This window comes from Heterodontus francisci, chromosome 28, assembly GCF_036365525.1.
Source record: "Heterodontus francisci isolate sHetFra1 chromosome 28, sHetFra1.hap1, whole genome shotgun sequence".
NCBI classification, from domain to species: domain Eukaryota; kingdom Metazoa; phylum Chordata; class Chondrichthyes; order Heterodontiformes; family Heterodontidae; genus Heterodontus; species Heterodontus francisci.
This window is the reverse complement of record NC_090398.1, coordinates 781,465-804,380: the sequence shown is the minus strand read 5'-3', so window position 1 is coordinate 804,380 and position 22,916 is coordinate 781,465. Positions and strand designations below refer to the sequence as shown.

The 22,916-nt window shown below is 51.9% G+C and overlaps 1 protein-coding gene across 1 annotated transcript in view; it reads left to right on the top strand.

Moving 5' to 3' along the window:
- Nucleotides 1-22,057, top strand: part of LOC137385070 (membrane-spanning 4-domains subfamily A member 15-like) — a 39,802-nt gene extending 17,745 nt beyond the window's left edge. The window contains exons 6-7 of the mRNA XM_068059809.1: nucleotides 10,684-10,806; nucleotides 12,586-22,057. Of these exons, the coding sequence (XP_067915910.1) occupies nucleotides 10,684-10,806; nucleotides 12,586-12,654 (192 nt within the window). The 3' untranslated portion in view covers nucleotides 12,655-22,057. The remainder of the gene's footprint in view (nucleotides 1-10,683; nucleotides 10,807-12,585) is intronic.
- Nucleotides 22,058-22,916: the final 859 nt, after the last annotated feature.

Here is a 22,916-nt window from a genome sequence, read left to right as displayed (position 1 = left end):
GTCGGAGGGTCAGTACTGAGGGAGTGCTGCACTGTCGGAGGGTCAGTACTGAGAGAGCGCTGCACTGTCGGAGGGTCAGTGCTGAGAGAGCCGTGCACTGTCGGAGGGTCAGTACTGAGGGAGTGCTTCACTGTCGGAGGGACAGTACTGAGAGAGCGCTGCACTGTCGGATGGTCAGTACTGAGAGAGCGCTGCACTGTCGGAGGGTCAGTACTGAGGGAGCGCTGCACTGTCGGAGGGTCGGTACTTAGGGAGTGCTGCACTGTCGGAGGGTCAGTACTGAGAGAGCCGTGCACTGTCGGAGGATCAGTACTGAAGGAGTGCTTCACTGTCGGAGGGTCAGTACTGAGAGAGCGCTGCACTGTCGGAGGGTCAGTACTGAGAGAGAGCTGCACTGTCGGAGGGTCAGTACTGAGGGAGTGCTGCACTGTCGGAGGGTCAGTACTGAGGGAGTGCTGCACTGTCGGAGGGTCAGTACTGAGAGAGTGCTGCACTGTCGGAGGGTCAGTACTGAGGGAGTGCTGCACTGTCGGAGGGTCAGTACTGAGAGAGTGCTGCACTGTCTGAGGGTCAGTACTGAGGGAGTGCTGCACTGTCGGAGGGTCAGGACTGAGAGAGTGCTGCACTGTCGGAGGGTCAGTAATGAGGGAGTGCTGCACTGTCGGAGGGTCAGTACTGAGGGAGTGCTGCACTGTCGGAGGGTCAGTACTGAGGGAGTGCGGCACTGTCGGAAGGTCAGTACTGAGGGAGTGCTGCACTGTCGGAGGGTCAGTACTGAGAGAGTGCTGCACTGTCGGAGGGTCAGTGCTGAGAGAGCCGTGCACTGTCGGAGGGTCAGTACTGAGGGAGTGCTTCACTGTCGGAGGGTCAGTACTGAGAGAGCGCTGCACTGTCGGAGGGTCAGTACTGAGAGAGGGCTGCACTGTCGGAGGGTCAGTACTGAGAGAGTGCTGCACTGTCGGAGGGTCAGTACTGAGAGAGTGCTGCAATGTCAGAGGGTCAGTACTGAGGGAGTGCTGCACTGTCGGAGGGTCAGTACTGAGAATGTGCTGCATTGTCGGAGGGTCAGTACTGAGAGAGTGCTGCACTGTCTGAGGGTCAGTACTGAGGGAGTGCTGCACTGTCGGAGGGTCAGTACTGAGAGAGTGCTGCACTGTCGGAGGGTCAGTACTGAGGGAGTGCTGCACTGTCGGAGGGTCAGTACTGAGAGAGTGCTTCACTGTCGGAGGGTCAGTACTGAGAGAGCGCTGCACTGTCGGAGGGTCAGTACTGAGAGAGCGCTGCACTGTCGGAGGGTCAGTACTGAGAGAGCGCTGCACTGTCGGAGGGTCAGTACTGAGAGAGTGCTGCACTATCGGAGGGTCTGTACTGAGAGAGTGCTGCACTGTCGGGGGGTCAGTACTGAGAGAGTGCTGCACTGTCGGTGGGTCAGTACTGAGGGAGTGCTGCACTGTCGGAGGGTCAGTACTGAGAGAGCGCTGCACTGTCGGAGGGTCAGTACTGAGGGAGTGCTTCACTGTCGGAGGGTCAGTACTGAGAGAGCGCTGCACTGTCGGAGGGTCAGTACTGAGAGAGCGCTGCACTGTCAGAGGGTCAGTACTGAGAGAGCCGTGCACTGTCGGAGGGTCAGTACTGAGGGAGTGCTTCACTGTCGGAGGGACAGTACTGAGGGAGCGCATCACTGTTGGAGGGACAGTACTGAGGGAGTGCTTCACTGTCGTAGGGACAGTACTGTGGGAGTGCTTCACTGTCGGAGGGACAGTACTGTGGGAGTGCTGCACTGTCGGAAGGTCAGGACTGAGGGAGTGCTGCACTGTCGGAAGGTCAGTACTGAGGGAGTGCTGCACTGTCGGAGGGTCAGTACTGAGAGAGCCGTGCACTGTCGGAGGTTCAGTACTGTGGGAGTGCTTCACTGTCGGACGGACAGTACTGTGGGAGTGCTTCACTGTCGGAGGGTCAGTACTGAGGGAGTGCTGCACTGTCGGAGGGTCAGTACTGAGAGAGCCGTGCACTGTCGGAGGTTCAGTACTGAGGGAGCGCATCACTGTTGGAGGGACAGTACTGAGGGAGTGCTTCACTGTCGGAGGGACAGTACTGTGGGAGTGCTTCACTGTCGGAGGGTCAGTACTGAGGAAGTGCTGCACTGTCGGAGGGTCAGTACTGAGAGAGCCGTGCACTGTCGGAGGGTCAGTACTATGGGAGTGCTTCACTGTCAGAGGGACAGTACCGAGGGAGTGCTTCACTGTCGGAGGGACAGTACTGAGGGAGTGCTGCACTGTCGGACGGACAGTACTGAGGGAGTGCTTCACTGTCGGAGGGACAGTACTGAGGGAGTGCTTCACTGTCGGAGGGACAGTGCTGAGGGAGTGCTGCACTGTCGGAGGGTCAGTACTGAGGGAGTGCTGCACTGTCGGAGGGTCAGTACTGAGAGAGTGCTGTACTGTCGGAGGGACAGTAATGAGGGAGTGCTTCACTGTCGGAGGGACAGTGCTGAGGGAGTGCTGCACTGTCGGAGGGTCAGTACTGAGGGAGTGCTGCACTGTCGGAGGGTCAGTACTGAGGGAGAGCAGCACTGTCGGAGGGACAGTACTGAGGGAGTGCTTCACTGTTGGAGGGTCAGTACTGAGGGAGTGCTGCACTGTCGGAGGGTCAGTACTGAGAGAGTGCTGCACTGTCGGAGGGTCAGTACTGAGAGAGTGCTGCACTGTCAGAGGGTCAGTACTGAGGGAGTGCTGCACTGTCGGAGGGTCAGTACTGAGGGAGTGCTGCACTGTTGGAGGGTCAGTACTGTGGGAGTGCTTCACTGTCGGAGGGACAGTACTGAGGGAGTGCTGCACTGTCGGAGGGTCAGTACTGTGGGAGTGCTTCACTGTCGGAGGGACAGTACGAAGAGAGTGCTGCACTGTCGGAGGGTCAGTACTGAGGGGGCGCTTCACTGTCGGAGGGACAGTACTGAGAGAGTGCTGCACTGTGGGAGGGTCAGTACTGAGGGAGTGCTGCACTGTCGGAGGGTCAGTACTGTGGGAGTGCTGTACTGTTGGAGGGTCAGTACTGAGGGAGTGCTGTACTGTCGGAGGGTCAGTACTGAGGGAGTGCTGCAGTGTTGGAGGGTCAGTACTGAGGGAGTGCTGTACTGTCGGAGGGTCAGTACTGAGGGCGTGCTGCACTGTCGGAGGGACAGTACTGAGAGAGTGCTGCACTGTCGGAGGGTCAGTACTGAGAGAGCGCTGCACTGTCGGAGGGACAGTACTGAGAGAGTGCTGCACTGTCGGAGGGTCAGTACTGAGGGAGTGCTGTACTGTCGGAGGGTCAGTACTGAGGGAGTGCTGCAGTGTTGGAGGGTCAGTCCTGAGGGTGTGCTGTACTGTCGGAGGGTCAGTACTGAGGGCGTGCTGCACTGTCGGAGGGACAGTACTGAGAGAGTGCTGCACTGTCGGAGGGTCAGTACTGAGAGAGCGCTGCACTGTCGGAGGGACAGTACTGAGAGAGTGCTGCACTGTCGGAGGGTCAGTACTGAGGGAATGCTGCAGTGTTGGAGGGTCAGTACTGAGGGAGTGCTGCAGTGTTGGAGGGTCAGTACTGAGGGAGTGCTGTACTGTCGGAGAGTCAGTACTGAGAGGAGGTTCTTACAGAGATAGAGATGGTTGTAGGGGCTGGAGGAGGTTTACAGAGATAGGGAGGGTTGTAGGGGCTGGAGGAGGTTACAGAGATAGGGAGGGTTGTTGGGACTGGAGGTGGTTACAGAGGTAGGGAGGGTCGTAGGCCCTGGAGGAGGTTGCGGAGATAGAGAGGGTTGTAGGGGCTGGAGGAGGTTTACAGAGATAGGGAGGGTTGTAGGGGCTGGAGGAGGTTACAGAGATAGGGATGGTTGCAGGGGCTGGAGGAGGTTACAGAGATAGGGAGGGTTGTGGCGCTCGAGGAGGTTACAGAGATTGGGAGGTTTGTAGGGGCTGGAGGAGGTTACAGAGATAGGGAGGTTTGTAGGGGATGGAGGAGGTTGCAGAGATAGGGAGGTTGTAGGGCCGGAGAAAGTTACAGAGATTGGGAGGTTTGTAGGTGCTGGAGGAGGTTACAGAGATAGGGAGGGTTGTCGGGTTGGAGGAGGTTACAGAGATGGGGAGAGTTGTAGGGGCTGGAGGATGTTGCAGAGATATGGAGGGTTGTACGGACTGGAGGAGGTTACAGAGATAGGGAGGGTTGTCGGGTTGGAGGAGGTTACAGAGATCGGGAGAGTTGTAGAGGCTGAAGGAGGTTACTGAGATAGGGAGGGTTGTACGGACTGGAGGAGGTTACAGAGATAGGGAGGGTTGTAGGAGCTGGAGGAGGTTACAGAGATTGGGAGGGTTGTACGGGCTGGAGGAGGTTACAGAGATAGGGAGGGTTGTAGGGGCTGGAGGAGGTTACAGAGATAGGGAGGGTTGTAGGGGCTGGAGGAGGTTACAGAGATTGGGAGGGTTGTACGGGCTGGAGGAGGTTACAGAGATAGGGAGGGTTGTAGGGGCTGGAGGAGGTTACAGAGATTGGGAGGGTTGTACGGGCTGGAGGAGGTTAGAAATAGGGACGGTTATATGGACTGGAGGAGGTTGCAGAGATAGGGAGGGTTTTAGGGGCTGGAGGAGGTTACAGAGATAGGGTGGGTTATATGGACTGGAGGAGGTTACAGACATAGGGAGGGTTGTAGGGGCTGGAGGAGGTTACAGAGATAGGGAGGGTTATACGGACTGGAGGAGGTTACAGAGATAGGGAGGGTTGTCGGGGCCGGAGGAGGTTACAGAGATAGGGAGGGTTATACGGACTGGAGGATGTTACAGAGATAGGGAGGTGTGTAGGGACTGGAGGAGGTTACAGAGATAGGGAGGGTTATAGGGGCTGGAGGAGGTTACAGAGATAGGGAGGGTTGTTGGGACTGGAGGTGGTTACAGAGGTAGGGAGGGTCGTAGGCCCTGGAGGAGGTTGCGGAGATAGAGAGGGTTGTAGGGGCTGGAGGAGGTTTACAGAGATAGGGAGGGTTGTAGGGGCTGGAGGAGGTTACAGAGATAGGGATGGTTGCAGGGGCTGGAGGAGGTTACAGAGATAGGGAGGGTTGTGGGGCTCGAGGAGGTTACAGAGTTTGGGAGGTTTGTAGGGGCTGGAGGAGGTTACAGAAATAGGGAGGTTTGTAGGGGCTGGAGGAGGTTGCAGAGATAGGGAGGTTGTAGGGCCGGAGAAAGTTACAGAGATTGGGAGGTTTGTAGGTGCTGGAGGAGGTTACAGAGGTAGGGAGGGTTGTAGGGTTGGAGGAGGTTACAGAGATGGGGAGAGTTGTAGGAGCTGGAGGATGTTACAGAGATAGGGAGGGTTGTACGGACTGGAGGAGGTTACAGAGATAGGGAGGGTTGTCGGGTTGGAGGAGGTTACAGAGATAGGGAGAGTTGTAGAGGCTGGAGGAGGTTACTGAGATAGGGAGGTTGTCGGGGCTGGAGAAGTTTACAGAGATTGGAAGGTTTGTAGGGGCTGGAGGAGGTTACAGAGATAGGGAGGGTTGTAGGGGCTGGAGGAGGTTACAGAGATAGGGAGGGTTGTACGGACTGGAGGAAGTTACAGAGATAGGGAGGGTTGTAGGGGCTGGAGGAGGTTACAGAGATAGGGAGGTTTGTACGGGCTGGAGGAGGTTACAGAGATAGGGAGTGTTGTAGGGGCTGCAGGAGGTTACAGAGATTGGGAGGGTTGTACGGGCTGGAGGAGGTTACAGAGATAGGGACGGTTATATGGACTGGAGGAGGTTGCAGAGATAGGGAGGGTTTTAGGGGCTGGAGGAAGTTACAGAGATAGGGTGGGTTATATGGACTGGAGGAGGTTACAGACATAGGGAGGGTTGTAGGGGCTGGAGGAGGTTACAGAGATAGGGAGGGTTATACGGACTGGAGGAGGTTACAGAGATAGGGAGGGTTGTAGGGGCCGGAGGAGGTTACAGAGATAGGGAGGGTTATACGGACTGGAGGATGTTACAGAGATAGGGAGGTGTGTAGGGACTGGAGGAGGTTACAGAGATAGGGAGGGTTGTAGGGACTGTAGGAGGTTACATAGATAGTGAGGGCTGTAGGGGCTGGAGGAGGTTACTGAGATAGGGAGGGTTGTAGGGACTGGAGGAGGTTACATAGATAGGGAGGGTTGTAGGCGCTGGAGGAGGTTGCAGAGATAGGGAGGGTTATACGGACTGGAGGAGGTTACATAGATAGGGAGTGTTGTCGGGGCTGGAGGAGGTAACAGAGCCGGGAGGTTTGTAGGGACTGGAGGAGGTTACATAGATAGGGAGGGTTGTAGGGGCTGGAGGAGGTTACAGTGATAGGGAGGGTTGTAGTGGCTGGAGGAAGTTACAGAGATATGGAGGGTTGTCGGGGCTGGAGGAGGTTACAGAGATAGGGAGGATTGTAGGGGCTGGAGGAGGTTACAGAGATAGGGAGGGTTGTAGGGGCTGGAGGAGGTTACAGAGATAGGGAGGGTTGTACGGACTGGAGGAGGTTACAGAGATAGGGAGGGTTGTAGGGGCTGGAGGAGGTTACAGAGATAGGGAGGGTTGTACGGGCTGGAGGAGGTTACAGAGATAGGGAGGGTTATATGGACTGGAGGAGGTTACAGAGATAGGGAGGGTTGTAGGGGCTGGAGGAGGTTACAGAGATAGGGAGATGTGTTGGGACTGGAGGAGGTTACAGAGATAGGGAGGGTTGTAGGGGCTGGAGGAGGTTAGAGAGATAGGGAGGGTTGTAGGGGCTGGAGAAGGTTACAGAGATAGGGAGGGTTGCAGGGGCTGGAGGAGGTTACAGAGATAGGGAGGGTTGCAGGGGCTGGAGGAGGTTACAGAGATAGGGAGGGTTGTAGGTGCTGGAGGAGGTTACAGAGATAGGGAGGGCTGTACGGGCTGGAGGAGGTTACAGAGATAGGGAGGGTTGTAGGGGCTGGAGGAGGTTACAGAGATAGGGAGATGTGTTGGGACTGGAGGAGGTTAGAGAGATAGGGAGGGTTGTAGGGGCTGGAGGAGGTTAGAGAGATAGGGAGGGTTGTAGGGGCTGGAGGCGGTTACAGAGATAGGGAGGGTTGTCAGGACTGGAGGAGGTTACATAGATAGGGAGGGTTGTAGGGGCTGGAGGAGGTTACAGAGATAGGGAGGGTTGTAGGGACTACAGGAGGTTACAGAGATAGGGAGGGTTGTAGGGGCTGGTGGAGGTTACAGAGATAGGGAGGGTTGTAGGGGCTGGAGGAGGTTACAGAGATATGGAGAGTTATACGGACTGCAGGAAGTTACAGAGATAGGGAGGGTTATACGGACTGGATGAGGTTGCAGAGATAGGGAGGGTTATACGGACTGGAGGAGGTTACATAGATAGGGAGGGTTCTGGGGCTGGAGAAGTTTACAGCAATAGGTAGGGTTGTAGGGACTGGAAGAGGTTACAGAGATAGGGTTTTAGGGACTGAGGCGGTTCCAGCAATAGGGAGGGTTGTAGGGACTGGAGGAGGTTACAGAGATAGGGTTTTAGGGACTGAGACGGTTATAGCAATAGGGAGGGTTGTACGGGCTGAGGAGGTTACAGAGATAGGGACGGTTATATGGACTGGAGGAGGTTGCAGAGATAGGGAGGGTTTTCGGGGCTGGAGGAGGTTACAGAGATAGGGAGGGTTATATGGACTGGAGGAGGTTACAGACATAGGGAGGGTTGTAGGGGCTGGAGGAGATTACAGAGATAGGGAGGGTTATACGGACTGGAGGAGGTTACAGAGATAGGGAGGGTTGTAGGGGCCGGAGGAGGTTACAGAGATAGGGAGGGTTATACGGACTGGAGGACGTTACAGAGATAGGGAGGTGTGTAGGGACTGGAGGAGGTTACAGAGATAGGGAGGGTTGTAGGGACTGTAGGAGGTTACATAGATAGTGAGGGCTGTAGGGGCTGGAGGAGGTTACAGAGATAGGGAGGGTTGTAGGGACTGGAGGAGGTTACATAGATAGGGAGGGTTGTAGGCGCTGGAGGAGGTTGCAGAGATAATGAGGGTTGTGGGGCTGGAGGAGGTTACAGAGATAGGGAGGGTTATACGGACTGGAGGAGGTTGCAGAGATAGGGAGGGTTATACGGACTGGAGGAGGTTACATAGATAGGGAGTGTTGTAGGGGCTGGAGGAGGTAACAGAGATAGGGAGGTTTGTAGGGACTGGAGGAGGTTACATAGATAGAGAGGGTTGTAGGGGCTGGAGGAGGTTACAGTGATAGGGAGGGTTTGAGGGACTGGAGGAGGTTACAGAGATAGGGAGGGTTGTAGTGGCTGGAGGAAGTTACAGAGTTAGGGAGGGTTGTCGGGGCTGGAGGAGGTTGCAGAGATAGGGAGGGTTGTAGGGACTTGAGGAGGTTACATAGATAGGGAGGTTTTTGAGGGCTGGAGGAGATTACAGAGCTAGGGAGGGTTGTAGGGACTTGAGGAGGTTACATAGATAGGGAGGGTTGTGAGGGCTGGAGGAGGTTGCAGAGATAGCGAGTGTTGTAGGGGCTGGAGGAGGTTACAGAGATAGGGAGGGTTTTATGGACTGGTGGAGGTTACAGAGATAGGGAGGGTTGTAGGGGCTGGAGGAGATTACAGAGATAGGGAGGGTTGTACGGGCTGGAGAAGGTTACAGAGATAGGGAGGGTTGCAGGGGCTGGAGGAGGTTACAGAGATAGGGAGGGTTGTACGGGCTGGAGAAGGTTACAGAGATGGGGAGGGTTGTAGGGGCTGGAGGAGGTTACAGAGATCGGGAGGGTTGTACGGGCTGGAGGAGGTTACAGATATAGGGATGGTTTTTCGGGGCTGGAGGAGGTTACAGCGATAGGGAGGGTAGTAGCGGCTGGAGGAGGTTACAGAGATAGGGAGGGTTATATGGACTGGAGGAGGTTGCAGAGATAGGGAGGGTTGTAGGGGCTGGAGGAGGTTGCAGAGATAATGAGGGTTGTGGGGCTGGAGGAGGTTTCAGAGATAGGGAGGGTTTTCGGACTGGAGGAGGTTGCAGAGATAGGGAGGGTTATACGGACTGGAGGAGGTTACATAGATAGGGAGTGTTGTAGGGGCTGGAGGAGGTAACAGAGATAGGGAGGTTTGTAGGGACTGGAGGAGGTTACATAGATAGGGAGGGTTGTAGGGACTGGAGGAGGTTACAGAGATAGGGAGGGTTTTATGGACTGGAGGAGGTTACAGAGATAGGGAGGGTTGTAGTGGCTGGAGGAGGTTACAGAGATAGGGAGGGTTGTAGGGACTTGAGGAGGTTACATAGATAGGGAGGGTTGTGAGGGCTGGAGGAGATTACAGAGATAGGGAGGGTTGTAGTGGCTGGAGGAGGTTACAGAGATAGGGAGGGTTGTAGGGACTTGAGGAGGTTACAGAGATAGGGAGCGTTATACGGACTGGAGGAGGTTACAGAGATAGGGAAGGTTATACAGACTGGAGGAGGTTGCAGAGATAGCGAGTGTTGTAGGGGCTGGAGGAGGTTACAGAGATAGGGAGGGTTTTATGGACTGGTGGAGGTTACAGAGATAGGGAGGGTTGTAGGGGCTGGAGGAGGTTACAGAGATAGGGAGGGTTGTACGGGCTGGAGGAGGTTACAGATATAGGGATGGTTTTTCGGGGCTGGAGGAGGTTACAGAGATAGGGAGGGTTATATGGACTGGAGGAGGTTACAGAGATAGGGAGGGTTGTAGGGGCTGGAGGAGGTTTCAGAGATAGGGAGGGTTATATGGACTGGAGGAGGTTACAGAGATAGGGAGGGTTGTAGGGGCTGGAGGAGGTTACAGAGATAGGGAGATGTGTTGGGACTGGAGGAGGTTAGAGAGTTTGGGAGGGTTGTAGGGGCTGGAGGAGGTTAGAGAGATCTGGAGGGTTGTAGGGGCTGGAGGAGGTTACAGAGATAGGGAGGGTTGTAGGGGCTGGAGGCGGTTACAGAGATAGGGAGGGTTGTTGGGACTGGAGGAGGTTACATAGATAGGGAGGGTTGTAGGGGCTGGAGGAGGTTACAGAGATAGGGAGGGTTGTAGGGACTGGAGGAGGTTACAGAGATAGGGAGGGTTGTCGGGGCTGGAGGAGGTTACAGAGATAGGGAGGGTTGTAGGGGCTGGAGGAGGTTACAGAGATAGGGAGGGTTGTCGGGGCTGGAGGAGGTTACATAGATAGGGAGGGTTCTCGGGGCTGGAGGAGGTTACAGAGATAGGGAGGGGTGTAGGGGCTGGAGGAGGTTACAGAGATAGGGAGGGTTGTCGGGGCTGGAGGAGGTTACATAGATAGGGAGGGTTCTCGGGGCTGGAGAAGTTTGCAGCAGTAGGGAGGGTTGTCGGGACTGGAGGAGGTTACAGAGATAGGGTTTTAGGGACTGAGGCGGTTACAGCAATAGGGAGGGTTGTAGGGACTGGAGGAGGTTACAGAGATAGGGTTTTAGGGACTGAGGCGGTTCCAGCAATAGGGAGGGTTGTAGGGACTGGAGGAGGTTACAGAGATAGGGTTTTAGGGACTGAGGCGGTTACAGCAATAGGGAGGGTTGTAGGGACTGGAAGAGGTTGCAGGCAATGATCGTGTCAGGATTTGGGTTCGGAATTGTGATGAGGTTTTATTTTGGTGAGACGTGTTCAGTATTTCCTCCCCACTCTCCGAGAAAATCCTGACTCTGAGATCCTCTTTTCCATTTTTGTTTCGGCAGCTATTGACGTATGGGATTAAAGTGATTCTGTTTGTTTTCCTTGTGTCCGGCTTCATTATAAATCTCGTCCTCTCCGTAATGTGCTGTAAGGGCCTGCGTTACTGCAGCCCCACTACAAACATGGTGAGTTTCACTCTCACACCGGCATCATCACACTCACACTCTCTCACACTCTCACACTCACACTCACTGACACACTCACACACTCACTGACACTCTCACACTCACACATACACACACTCACCGACACTCTCACACACTCACACATACACACACTCACACATTCACTCACACACACTCACACAGACTCACATGCACACTCACTGACACACTCACACATACACACACTCACTGACACACTCACACACTCACTCACACACACTCTCACACATTCTCATGCACAGTCACTGGCACACTCACTCACACACTCACTCACACACTCACTCACACACTCTCACAGACTCACACGCACACTCACTGACACACTCACACACTCACTCACACACACCCTCACACACTCACACACACACTCACCGGCACACTCACACACTCACACATGCACACACTCACTGACACACTGACACACTCACTCATACACTCTCACTGACACACTCACACACTCTCACAGACTCATACGCACACTCACTGACACACTCACACATACACACACTCACTGACACGCTCACACTCACTCACACACACACACTAACTCATACACTCACACACTCTCACACACACTCACACTCACTGACACACTCATACTTTCACACTCTGACTCTCACTGACACACTCACACATACACACACTCACTGACACACTCACACACTCACTCACACACACTCTCACACAGTCTCATGCACAGTCACTGGCACACTCACTCACACACTCTCACTCACACACTCACACACTCTCACGGACTCACGCGCACACTCACTGACACACTCACACACTCACTCACACACACTCTCACACACTCTCATGCTCACTCACCGGCACACACACTCACACACTCACACATACACACACTCACTGACACACTCACACCCTCACTCACACACACCCTCACACACTCACACACACACTCACCGGCACACTCACACACTCACACATGCACACACTCACTGACACACTGACACACTCACTCATACACTCTCACTGACACACTCACACACTCTCACAGACTCATACGCACACTCACTGACACACTCACACATACACACACTCACTGACACGCTCACACTCACTCACACACACACACTCACTCATACACTCACACACTCTCACACACACTCACACTCACACACACTCACTGACACACTCATACATTCACACTCTGACTCTCACTGACACACTCAGATATACACACTCACACACTCTCACACACTCACATGTACACTCACACTCACTGACACACTGACACTCACTGACACACTCACACACTCTCACACACGCTCACTGACACACTCACCCGCTCACACACTCAGACTCACACTCAGACACTCACACGCACTCACATACACTCACATGTGCACACTCACTCTCACACACTCTCACAGACGCACACCCCAACACATACACACATTCACACACACTCTCTTACCCCTCCACATGTTCACGCACACTGACAGTCACTCACACGCACTCACTCCAACAGTCACTCACACTCACACACTTGCTCACACTGAGCGTCAGCCACATGCATGCACGCACTCGCACACTCACACACACAAACTCCCACATACTCGCACCCTACTCACACTCCCTCACAACACAGTTGCACACTCTCTCACACATACAGACACACTCTCAATGATAAACACACATGGACAGATAAATCTCTGTAGACTAGTTTAACAAGCATGTGACAGTTGTGTATGTGATTCCTTTTGTGTGTCCTTGCAGCCCGTAGTCATTGTACACAATCCATCCTCGGAGAACCCGACCTGTAGCTCCTCGATTCCAGCCTATTGAGTCAGGATGTGGTGGGGGTCGGGAGGCAAGAGAACATGCCCAGCTTAATCAGCACTCATATTAGCCTGTGTCTGAGTCTGTGTATTTTAGAATGGCAGGGGGAGATCTCAAGTCCCCTCACGTGTGACTGATTTTGTCATTTTGAACTTTTGACTTTCAATGACTCACAGCCCTTGGTTTCGACTGAAGTGCTTGGCACTTGGAGATGTGAAAACTCTCTGTATCACCCTGCAAGGTGCAGCTGTGTGTGTTAGTGAGTAGGTGTGTGTGTGTTAGTGAGCGGGTGTATGTAGTGTGTTAGTGAGCGGGTGTGTGAGTGTTAGTGAGCAGGTGTGTGTGTGTTAGTGAGCGGGTGTATGTAGTGTGTTAGTGAGCGGGTGTGTGTGTGTTAGTGAGCGGGAATGTGAGTGTTAGTGAGCAGGTGTGTGTGTGTTAGTGAGCGGGTGTATGTAGTGTGTTAGTGAGCGGGTGTGTGTGTGTTAGTGAGCGGGCATGTGTCTGTTAGCGATTGGGTGTGTGCGTGTGTTAGTGACCAGGTGTGTGGGTGTACGTGAGCAGGTGTATGTAGTGTGTTAGTGAGCAGGAATGTGTGTGTTAGTGAGCAAGTGTGTGTGTGTTAGTGAGCAGGTGTGTGTGTTAGTGAGCGGGTGTGTGTGTATTAGTGAGCAGGTATGTGTGTTAGTGAGCGGGTGTGTGTGTAGTGTGTTAGTGAGCGGGAATGTGTGTGTAGTGTGTTAGTGAGTGGGAATGTGTGTGTTAGTGAGCAGGTGTGTGTGTTAGTGAGCGGGAATGTGTGTGTAGTGTGTTAGTGAGCGGGAATGTGTGTGTTAGTGAGCAGGTGTGTGTGTTAGTGAGCGGGTGTGTGTGTAGTGTGTTAGTGAGCAGGAATGTGTGTGTTAGTGAGCAGGTGTGTGTGTTAGTGAGCAGGTGTGTGTGTAGTGTGTTAGTGAGCGGGAATGTGTGTGTTAGTGAGCAGGTGTGTGTGTTAGTGAGCGGGTGTGTGTGTAGTGTGTTAGTGAGTGGGAATGTGTGTGTTAGTGAGCAGGTGTGTGTGTTAGTGAGCGGGTGTGTGTGTAGTGTGTTAGCGAGTGGGAATGTGTGTGTTAGTGAGCAGGTGTGTGTGTTAGTGAGCGGGTGTGTATGTAGTGTGTTAGTGAGCAGGAATGTGTGTGTTAGTGAGCGGTGGTGTGTGTAGTGTGTTAGTGAGCGGGTGTGTGTGTGTTAGTGAGTGGGTGTGTGTGTGTTAGTGAGCATGTGTGCGTGTGTGTTAGTGAGTGGGTGTGTGTGTGTTAGTAAACAGGTATGTGTATTAGTAAGCGGGATGTATGTGTTGGTGATCGGGTGTGTGTGTTAGTGACCATGTGTGTATGTTGGTGAGCATGTGTGTGCGTGTGTGTTAGTGAGTGGGTGTGTGTGAGTAAGCAGGTGTGCGTATTAGTGAACGGGACTGTGTGTGTTGGTAAGCGTGTATGTGTGTGTGTGTGTGTGTGTGTTAATGAGCAGAGGTATGTGTGTTAGAGAGAGGGTGTATGTGTTAGTAACCAGGGGTGTGTGTGTGTGTTAGTGACCAGGTGTGTGTGTGTATGTGTGTTAGTGAGTGGGTGTGTGTGTTAGTGAGCAGGTGTGTGTGTATGTATGTGCGTGTGTGTGTGTGTTAGTGAGTGGGAATGTGTGTGTTGGTGAGTGAATGTGTGTATCAGCAAGCGTGTGTGTGTGTGTTAGTGAGCGTATGTGTGTGTTAGTGAGCGGGTGTGTGTGTGTACAGGATTGTGAGTAGGTGTGTGTACAATGTGTACAGGATTGTAAGTAGGTGTGTGTGCAGTGTGTACAGGGTTGCGAGTAGGTGTGTGTGCAGTGTGTACAGGATTGTGAGTAGGTGTGTGTACAATGTGTACAGGATTGTAAGTAGGTGTGTGTGCAGTGTGTACAGGGTTGCGAGTAGGTGTGTGTGCTGTGTGTGCAGGAGTGTGAGTAGGTGTGTGTACAGTGTGTACAGTATTGTGAGTAGGCGTGTGTACAGTGTGTACAGGATTGTGAGTATGTGTGCATACAGTGTGTACAGGATTCTGAGTAGGTGTGTGTACAGTGTGTACAGGATTGTGAGTACGTGTGCATATAGTGTGTCCAGGACTGTGAGTAGGTGTGTGTACAGTGTGTACAGTATTGTGAGTAAGTGTGTGTACAGTGTGTACAGGATTGTGAGTACGTGTGCATATAGTGTGTCCAGGATTGTGAGTAGATGTGTGTACAGTGTGTACAGTATTGTGAGTAGGCGTGTGTACAGTGTGTACAGGATTGTGATTACATGTGTATGCAGTGTGTACAGGATTGTGAGTAGGTGTGTGTACAGTGTGTGCAGGATTGTGAGTAGGTGTGTGTACAGTGTGTACAGGATTGCGAGTAGGTGTGCGTGCAGTGTGTACAGGATTGTGAGTAGGTGTGTGTGCAGTGTGTACAGGATTGCGAGTAGGTGTGTGTACAGGATTGTGAGTAGGTTTGTGTACAGCGTGTACAGGATTTGAGTAGGTGTGTGTACAGTGTGTACAGTATTGTGAGTAGGTGTGTGTACAGTGTGTACAGTATTGTGAGTAGGTGTGTGTGCAGTTTGTACAGGATTGTGAGTAGGTGTGTGTACTGTGTGTACAGTATTGTGAGTAGGCATGTGTACAGTGTGTACAGGGTTGTGAGTAGGTGTGTGTGCAGTGTGTACAGGATTGTGAGTAGGTGTGTATACAGTGTGTGCATGATCTGTTGTAGGTGTGTGTACAGTGTGTACAGTGTTGTGAGTAGGTGTGTATACAGGATTGTGAGTAGGTGTGTGTATAGTGTGTACAGTGTTGTGAGTAGGTGTGTGTACAGGATTGTGAGTAGGTGTGTATAGTGTGTACACTATTGTGAGTAGGCGTGTGTACTTGCGACTAGGTGTGTGTACAGTGTGTACACTATTGTGAGTAGGCGTGTGTACAGTATTTGGATTAGATGTGTGTGCGGATGTACAGGATTATGAGTAGGTGTGTGTACAGGATTGTGAGTAGGTGCATATACAGTGTGTACAGGGTTGCGAGTAGGTGTGTGTGCAGTGTGTACCAGATTGTGAGTAGGTGTGTGTACAATGTGTACAGGATTGTAAGTAGGTGTGTGTGCAGTGTGTACAGGGTTGCGAGTAGGTGTGTGTGCAGTGTGTACAGGAGTGTGAGTAGGTGTGTGTACAGTGTGTACAGTATTGTGAGTAGGCGAGTGTACAGTGTGTACAGGATTGAATGTGTGCATACAGTGTGTACAGGATTGTGAGTAGGTGTGTGTACAGTGTGTACAGTATTGTGAGTAGGCGTGTGTACAGTGTGTACAGGACTGTGAGTACGTGTGCATACAGTGTGTCCAGGATTGTGAGTAGGTGTGTGTACAGTGTGTACAGGATTGTGAGTACGTGTGCATACAGTGTGTCCAGGATTGTGAGTAGGTGTATGTACAGTGTGTACAGGATTGTGAGTAGGTGTGTGTACAGTGTGTCCAGGATTGTGAGTAGGTGTGTGTACAGTGTGTACAGGATTGTGAGTACGTGTGCATACAGTGTGTCCAGGATTGTGAGTAGGCGTGTGTACAGTGTGTGCAGGATTGTGAGTAGGTGTGTGTGCAGTGTGTACAGGATTGCAAGTAGGTGTGCATACAGTGTGTCCAGGATTGTGAGTAGGTGTGTGTACAGTGTGTACAGGATTGTGAGTACGTGTGCATACAGTGTGTCCAGGATTGTGAGTAGGTGTATGTACAGTGTGTACAGGATTGTGAGTAGGTGTGTGTACAGTGTGTCCAGGATTGTGAGTAGGTGTGTGTACAGTGTGTACAGGATTGTGAGTACGTGTGCATACAGTGTGTCCAGGATTGTGAGTAGGCGTGTGTACAGTGTGTGCAGGATTGTGAGTAGGTGTGTGTGCAGTGTGTACAGGATTGCAAGTAGGTGTGTGTGCAGTGTATACAGTATTGTGAGTAGGTGTGTGTGCAGTGTGCACAGGATTGCGAGTAGGTGTGTGTACAGTGTGTACTGTATTGTGAGTAGGTGTGTGTACAGTGTGTACAGGATTGTGAGTAGGTGTGTGTGCAGTGTGTACTGTATTGTGAGTAGGTGTGTGTGCAGTGTGCACAGGATTGCAAGTAGGTGTGCGTGCAGTGTGTACTGTATTGTGAGTAGGAGTGTGTTCAATGTGTACAGGATTGTGAGTAGGTGGGTGTGCCGTGTGTATAGTATTGTGAGTAGGTGTGTCTGCAGTATGTACAGGATTGTGAGTAGGTGTGTGTACAGTGTGTATAAGATTGCGAGTAGGTGTGTGTGCAGTGTACACAGGATTGTGAGTGGTGTGTTTGCAGTGTGTACAGGATTGTGAGTAGGAGTGTGTACCGGATTGCAAGTAGGTGTGTGCACAGTGTGTACAGGATTGTGAGTAAGCGTGTGTGCAGTGTGTACTGTATTGTGAGTAGGTGTGCTTGCAGTGTGCACAGGATTGCGAGTAGGTGTGTGTACAGTGTGTACAGGATTGTGAGGAGGAGTGCGTACGGGATTGCAAGTAGATGTGTGTGCAGTGTGTACAGGATTGTGAGTAGGTGTGCTTGCAGTGTGCACAGGATTGCGAGTAGGTGTGTGTACAGAGTGTACAGGATTGTGAGTAGGTGTGTGTGCAGTGTGTACAGGATTGCACGAAGGTGTGTGTACAGTGTGTACTGTATTGTGAGTAGGTGTGCTTGCAGTGTGCACAGGATTGCGAGTAGGTGTGTGTGCAGTGTGTACAGGATTGTGAGTAGGTGTGTGTGCAGTGTGTACAGGATTGTGAGTAGGAGTGTGTGCAGTGTGTACTGTATTGTGAGTAGGTGTGTGTGCAGTGTGCACAGGATTGCGAGTAGGTGTGTGTACAGTGTGTACAGGATTGTGAGTGGTGTGTTTGCAGTGTGTACAGTATTGTGAGTAGGTGTGTGTACAGGATTGTGAGTGGTGTGTTTGCAGTGTGTACAGTATTGTGAGTATGTGTGTGTACGGGATTGCGAGTAGATGTGTGTGCAGTGTGCACAGGATTGCGAGTAGGTGTGCGTACAGTGTGTACAGGATTGTGAGTGGTATGTTTGCAGTGCGTACAGTATTGTGAGTAGGTGTGTGTGCAGTGTGTACAGGATTGTGAGTAGGTGTGTGTGCAGTGTGTACTGGGTGTGAGTAGGAGTGTGTACGGGATTGCAAGTAGATGTGTGTGCAGTGTGTACAGGATTGTGAGTAGGTGTGTGTGCAGTGTGTACTGTATTGTGAGTAGGTGTGTGTACGGGATTGCGAGTAGGTGTGTGTGCAGTATGTACAGTATTGTGAGTAGGTGTGTATGCAGTGTGTACTGGATTGTGAGTAGGTGTGTGTGCAGTGTGTACTGTATTGTGAGTAGGTGTGTGTACGGGATTGCGAGTAGATGTGTGTGCAGTGTGTACAGGATTGTGAGTAGGTGTGTGTGCAGTGTGTACTGTATTGTGAGTAGGTGTGTGTACGGGATTGCGAGTAGGTGTGTGTGCAGTGTGTACAGGATTGTGAGTAGGTGTGTGTACAGTGTGTACAGGATTGTGAGTGATGTGTTTGCAGTGTGTACAGTATTGTGAGTAGGTGTGTGTGCAGTGTGTACAGGATTGTGAGTAGATGTGTGTGCAGTGTGTACAGGATTGTGAGTAGGTGTGTGTGCAGTGTGTACTGTATTGTGAATAGGTGTGTGTTGGGATTGCGAGTAGATGTGTGTGCAGTGTGTACAGGATTGTGAGTAGGTGTGTGTGCAGTGTGTACTGTATTGTGAGTAGGTGTGTGTACGGGATTGCGAGTAGGTGTGTGTGCAGTCTGTACAGGATTGTGAGTAGGTGTGTGTACAGTGTGTACAGGATTGTGAGTAGGTGTGTGTACAGTGTGTACAGGATTGTGAGTAGGTGTGTGTGCAGTGTGCACAGGATTGTGAGTAGGTGTGTGTACAGTGTGTACAGGATTGTGAGTAGGTGTGTGTGCAGTGTGCACAGGATTGTGAGTAGGTGTGTGTACAGTGTGTACAGGATTGTGAGTGATGTGTTTGCAGTGTGTACAGTATTGTGAGTAGGAGTGTGTACGGGATTGTGAGTAGATGTGTGTGCAGTGTGTACAGGATTGTGAGTAGGTGTGTGTGCAGTGTGTACAGGATTGCACGAAGGTGTGTGTACGGGATTGCGAGTAGGTGTGCGTGCAGTGTGTACAGGATTGTGAGTAGGTGTGTGTGCAGTGTGTACAGGATTGCACGAAGGTGTGTGTACGGGATTGCGAGTAGGTGTGTGTGCAGTGTGTACAGGATTGTGAGTAGGTGTGTGTGCAGTGTGTACAGGATTGTGAGTAGGTGTGTGTGCAGTGTGTACTGTATTGTGAGTAGGTGTGTGTGCAGTGTGCACAGGATTGTGAGTAGGTGTGTGTACAGTGTGTACAGGATTGTGAGTGGTGTGTTTGCGGTGTGTACAGGATTGTGAGTCGGAGTGTGTACAGGATTGTGAGTAGGTGTGTGTGCAGTGTGTACAGAATTGTGAGTAAGTGTGTGTGCAGTGTGTACTGTATTGTGAGTAGGTGTGTGTGCAGTGTGCACAGGATTGCGAGTAGGTGTGCGTGCAGTGTGTATGGGATTGCGAGTAGGTGTGTGTACAGTGTGTACAGGATTGTGAGTGATGTGTTTGCAGTGTGTACAGTATTGTGAGTAGGTGTGTGTGCAGTGTGTACAGGATTGTGAGTAGATGTGTGTGCAGTGTGTACAGGATTGTGAGTAGGTGTGTGTGCAGTGTGTACTGTATTGTGAATAGGTGTGTGTTGGGATTGCGAGTAGATGTGTGTGCAGTGTGTACAGGATTGTGAGTAGGTGTGTGTGCAGTGTGTACTGTATTGTGAGTAGGTGTGTGTACGGGATTGCGAGTAGGTGTGTGTGCAGTCTGTACAGGATTGTGAGTAGGTGTGTGTACAGTGTGTACAGGATTGTGAGTAGGTGTGTGTACAGTGTGTACAGGATTGTGAGTAGGTGTGTGTGCAGTGTGCACAGGATTGTGAGTAGGTGTGTGTACAGTGTGTACAGGATTGTGAGTAGGTGTGTGTGCAGTGTGCACAGGATTGTGAGTAGGTGTGTGTACAGTGTGTACAGGATTGTGAGTGATGTGTTTGCAGTGTGTACAGTATTGTGAGTAGGAGTGTGTACGGGATTGTGAGTAGATGTGTGTGCAGTGTGTACAGGATTGTGAGTAGGTGTGTGTGCAGTGTGTACAGGATTGCACGAAGGTGTGTGTACGGGATTGCGAGTAGGTGTGCGTGCAGTGTGTACAGGATTGTGAGTAGGTGTGTGTGCAGTGTGTACAGGATTGCACGAAGGTGTGTGTACGGGATTGCGAGTAGGTGTGTGTGCAGTGTGTACAGGATTGTGAGTAGGTGTGTGTGCAGTGTGTACAGGATTGTGAGTAGGTGTGTGTGCAGTGTGTACTGTATTGTGAGTAGGTGTGTGTGCAGTGTGCACAGGATTGTGAGTAGGTGTGTGTACAGTGTGTACAGGATTGTGAGTGGTGTGTTTGCGGTGTGTACAGGATTGTGAGTCGGAGTGTGTACAGGATTGTGAGTAGGTGTGTGTGCAGTGTGTACAGAATTGTGAGTAAGTGTGTGTGCAGTGTGTACTGTATTGTGAGTAGGTGTGTGTGCAGTGTGCACAGGATTGCGAGTAGGTGTGCGTGCAGTGTGTATGGGATTGCGAGTAGGTGTGTGTACAGTGTGTACAGGATTGTGAGTAGGTGTGCGTGCAGTGTGTACAGGATTGCGAGTAGGTGTGTGTGCAGTGTGTACTGTATTGTGAGTAGGTGTGTGTGCAGTGTGTACTGTATTGTGAGTAGGTGTGCGTGCAGTGTGTACTGTATTGTGAGTAGGTGTGTGTGCAGTCTGTACAGGATTGTGAGTAGGTGTGCTTGCAGTGTGTACAGGATTGCGAGTAGGTGTGTGTACAGTGTGTACAGGATTGTGAGTAGGTGTGTGTGCAGTGTGCACAGGATTGCGAGTAGGTGTGTGTACAGTGTGTACTGTATTGTGAGTAGATGTGTGTGCAGTGTGTACAGGATTGCGAGTAGGTGCGTGTGCAGTGTGTACAGGATTGTGAGTAGGTGTGCGTGCAGTGTGTACTGTATTGTGAGTAGGTGTGTGTGCAGTGTGCACAGGATTGCGAGTAGGTGTGTGTACAGTGTGTACAGGATTGTGAGTAGGTGTGTGTGCAGTGTGCACAGGATTGCGAGTCGGTGTGTTCGCAATGTGAACTGGATTGTGAGCAGGTGTGCGTGCAGTGTGTGCAGGATTGTGAGTAGGTGTTTGTGCAGTGTGTACAGGATTGTGAGTAGGTGTGTGTGCAGTGTGTGCAGGATTGTGAGTAGGCGTGTGTACAGGATTGTGAGTAGGTGTGTGTACAGTGTGTACAGGATTGTGAGTAGGCCTGTGTACCGTGTGTACAGGATTGTGAGTAGGTGTGTGCGCAGTGTGTACAGGATTGTGAGTAGGCGTGTGTACAGTGTGTACAGGATTGTGGGTACGTGTGTACGCAGTGTGTACAGGATTGTGAGTAGGCGTGTGTACCGTGTGTACAGGATTGTGAGTAGGCGTGTATACAGTGTGTACAGGATTGTGAGTACGTGTGTGCGCAGGGAGTACAGGATTGTGAGTAGGCGTGTGTACCGGATTGTGAGTAGGTGTGTGTACAGTGTGTACAGGATTGTGAGTATGCGTGTGCAGGTTGTATACCTTTTGATCATTTGCAAGGATGGGTTGAAAAAGGGTCACTGGGACCTCCTCCTTCCCCGGACACAGGGCCTGACATGTGTTGACAGGTGGCCATATTTGACTGGGGGAATCCAGTGGGGAGTCGGCCGGAGCTGCACAGTTCTGTTCAGTTGACGGTGAATTTGAGAAGGGTTGGGGGATACGGTCAAGTGGCGGACAATCCGAGGGAGCAGACAAGTGCCACGGGGGTTCGGCACTCTTGGGCAGTGAGGACGCTGTCGCAATGAAACATGGTCGCTTGTCAAGACACCACCTGGGCCTCCACACAGTGCTCACCTTCCAGTCGGCCATGGTGGGAAGCACCAGGTTTTGATGGCTGACAAAAATGTTGGGTTAGTTTGTCTGACGGACGGTCAACAGACAGAGGAAGGACGAGCTCGAGGGATTGGGAATCGGGGGAGCAGTTCAATGTCAGGTGTTTCTCATTTATTTCAGACGCTCAATTGCTGACTTATTTGTACACAGCAGGATAATGAAAGTTTTCACATGTATTCACAGCTGCCTCTTTGTATTGTCATTTGGTCCAAAATCCACCGGCTCACGTGACCTTCTGTATTATTCTGTCAATAAACGTTTAAGTCGTGATTTGGACTGATTCATCTACACAGTTGGACACTTTGCAAATGGCATCCATTTTATTGTGTGAAGCCGAGATTAAAAACAAAGGAATAACACAGGGATCTGGTGCAGGAGCAAAGGGGCAAATCCGGCAATCGTGTCCATGTAGTTGGCAAATCCAACAATAATCCCACTGCCCCGCTCACTCCCCACAGCCCTGTATCAATCCCAAACTAATCCCAACTGCCCCGCTCACTCCCCACAGCCCTGTATCAATCCCCAAACTAACCCCACTGCCCCGCTCACTCCCCACAGCCCTGTATCAATCCCCAAACTAATCCCAACTGACCCCGCTCACTCCCCACAGCCCTGTATCAATCCCCAAACTAATCCCACTGCCCCGCTCACTCCCCACAGCCCTGTATCAACCCCCAAACTAATCCCACTGCCCCGCTCACTCCCCACAGCCCTGTATCAATCCCCAAACTAATCCCAACTGACCCCGCTCACTCCCCACAGCCCTGTATCAATCCCCAAACTAATCCCACTGCCCCGCTCACTCCCCACAGCCCTGTATCAATCCCCAAACTAATCCCAACTGACCCCGCTCACTCCCCACAGCCCTGTATCAATCCCCAAACTAATCCCACTGCCCCGCTCACTCCCCACAGCCCTGTATCAACCCCCAAACTAATCCCACTGCCCCGCTCACTCCCCACAGCCCTGTATCAATCCCCAAACTAATCCCAACTGACCCCGCTCACTCCCCACAGCCCTGTATCAATCCCCAAACTAATCCCACTGCCCCGCTCACTCCCCACAGCCCTGTATCAATCCCCAAACTAATCCCAACTGACCCCGCTCACTCCCCACAGCCCTGTATCAA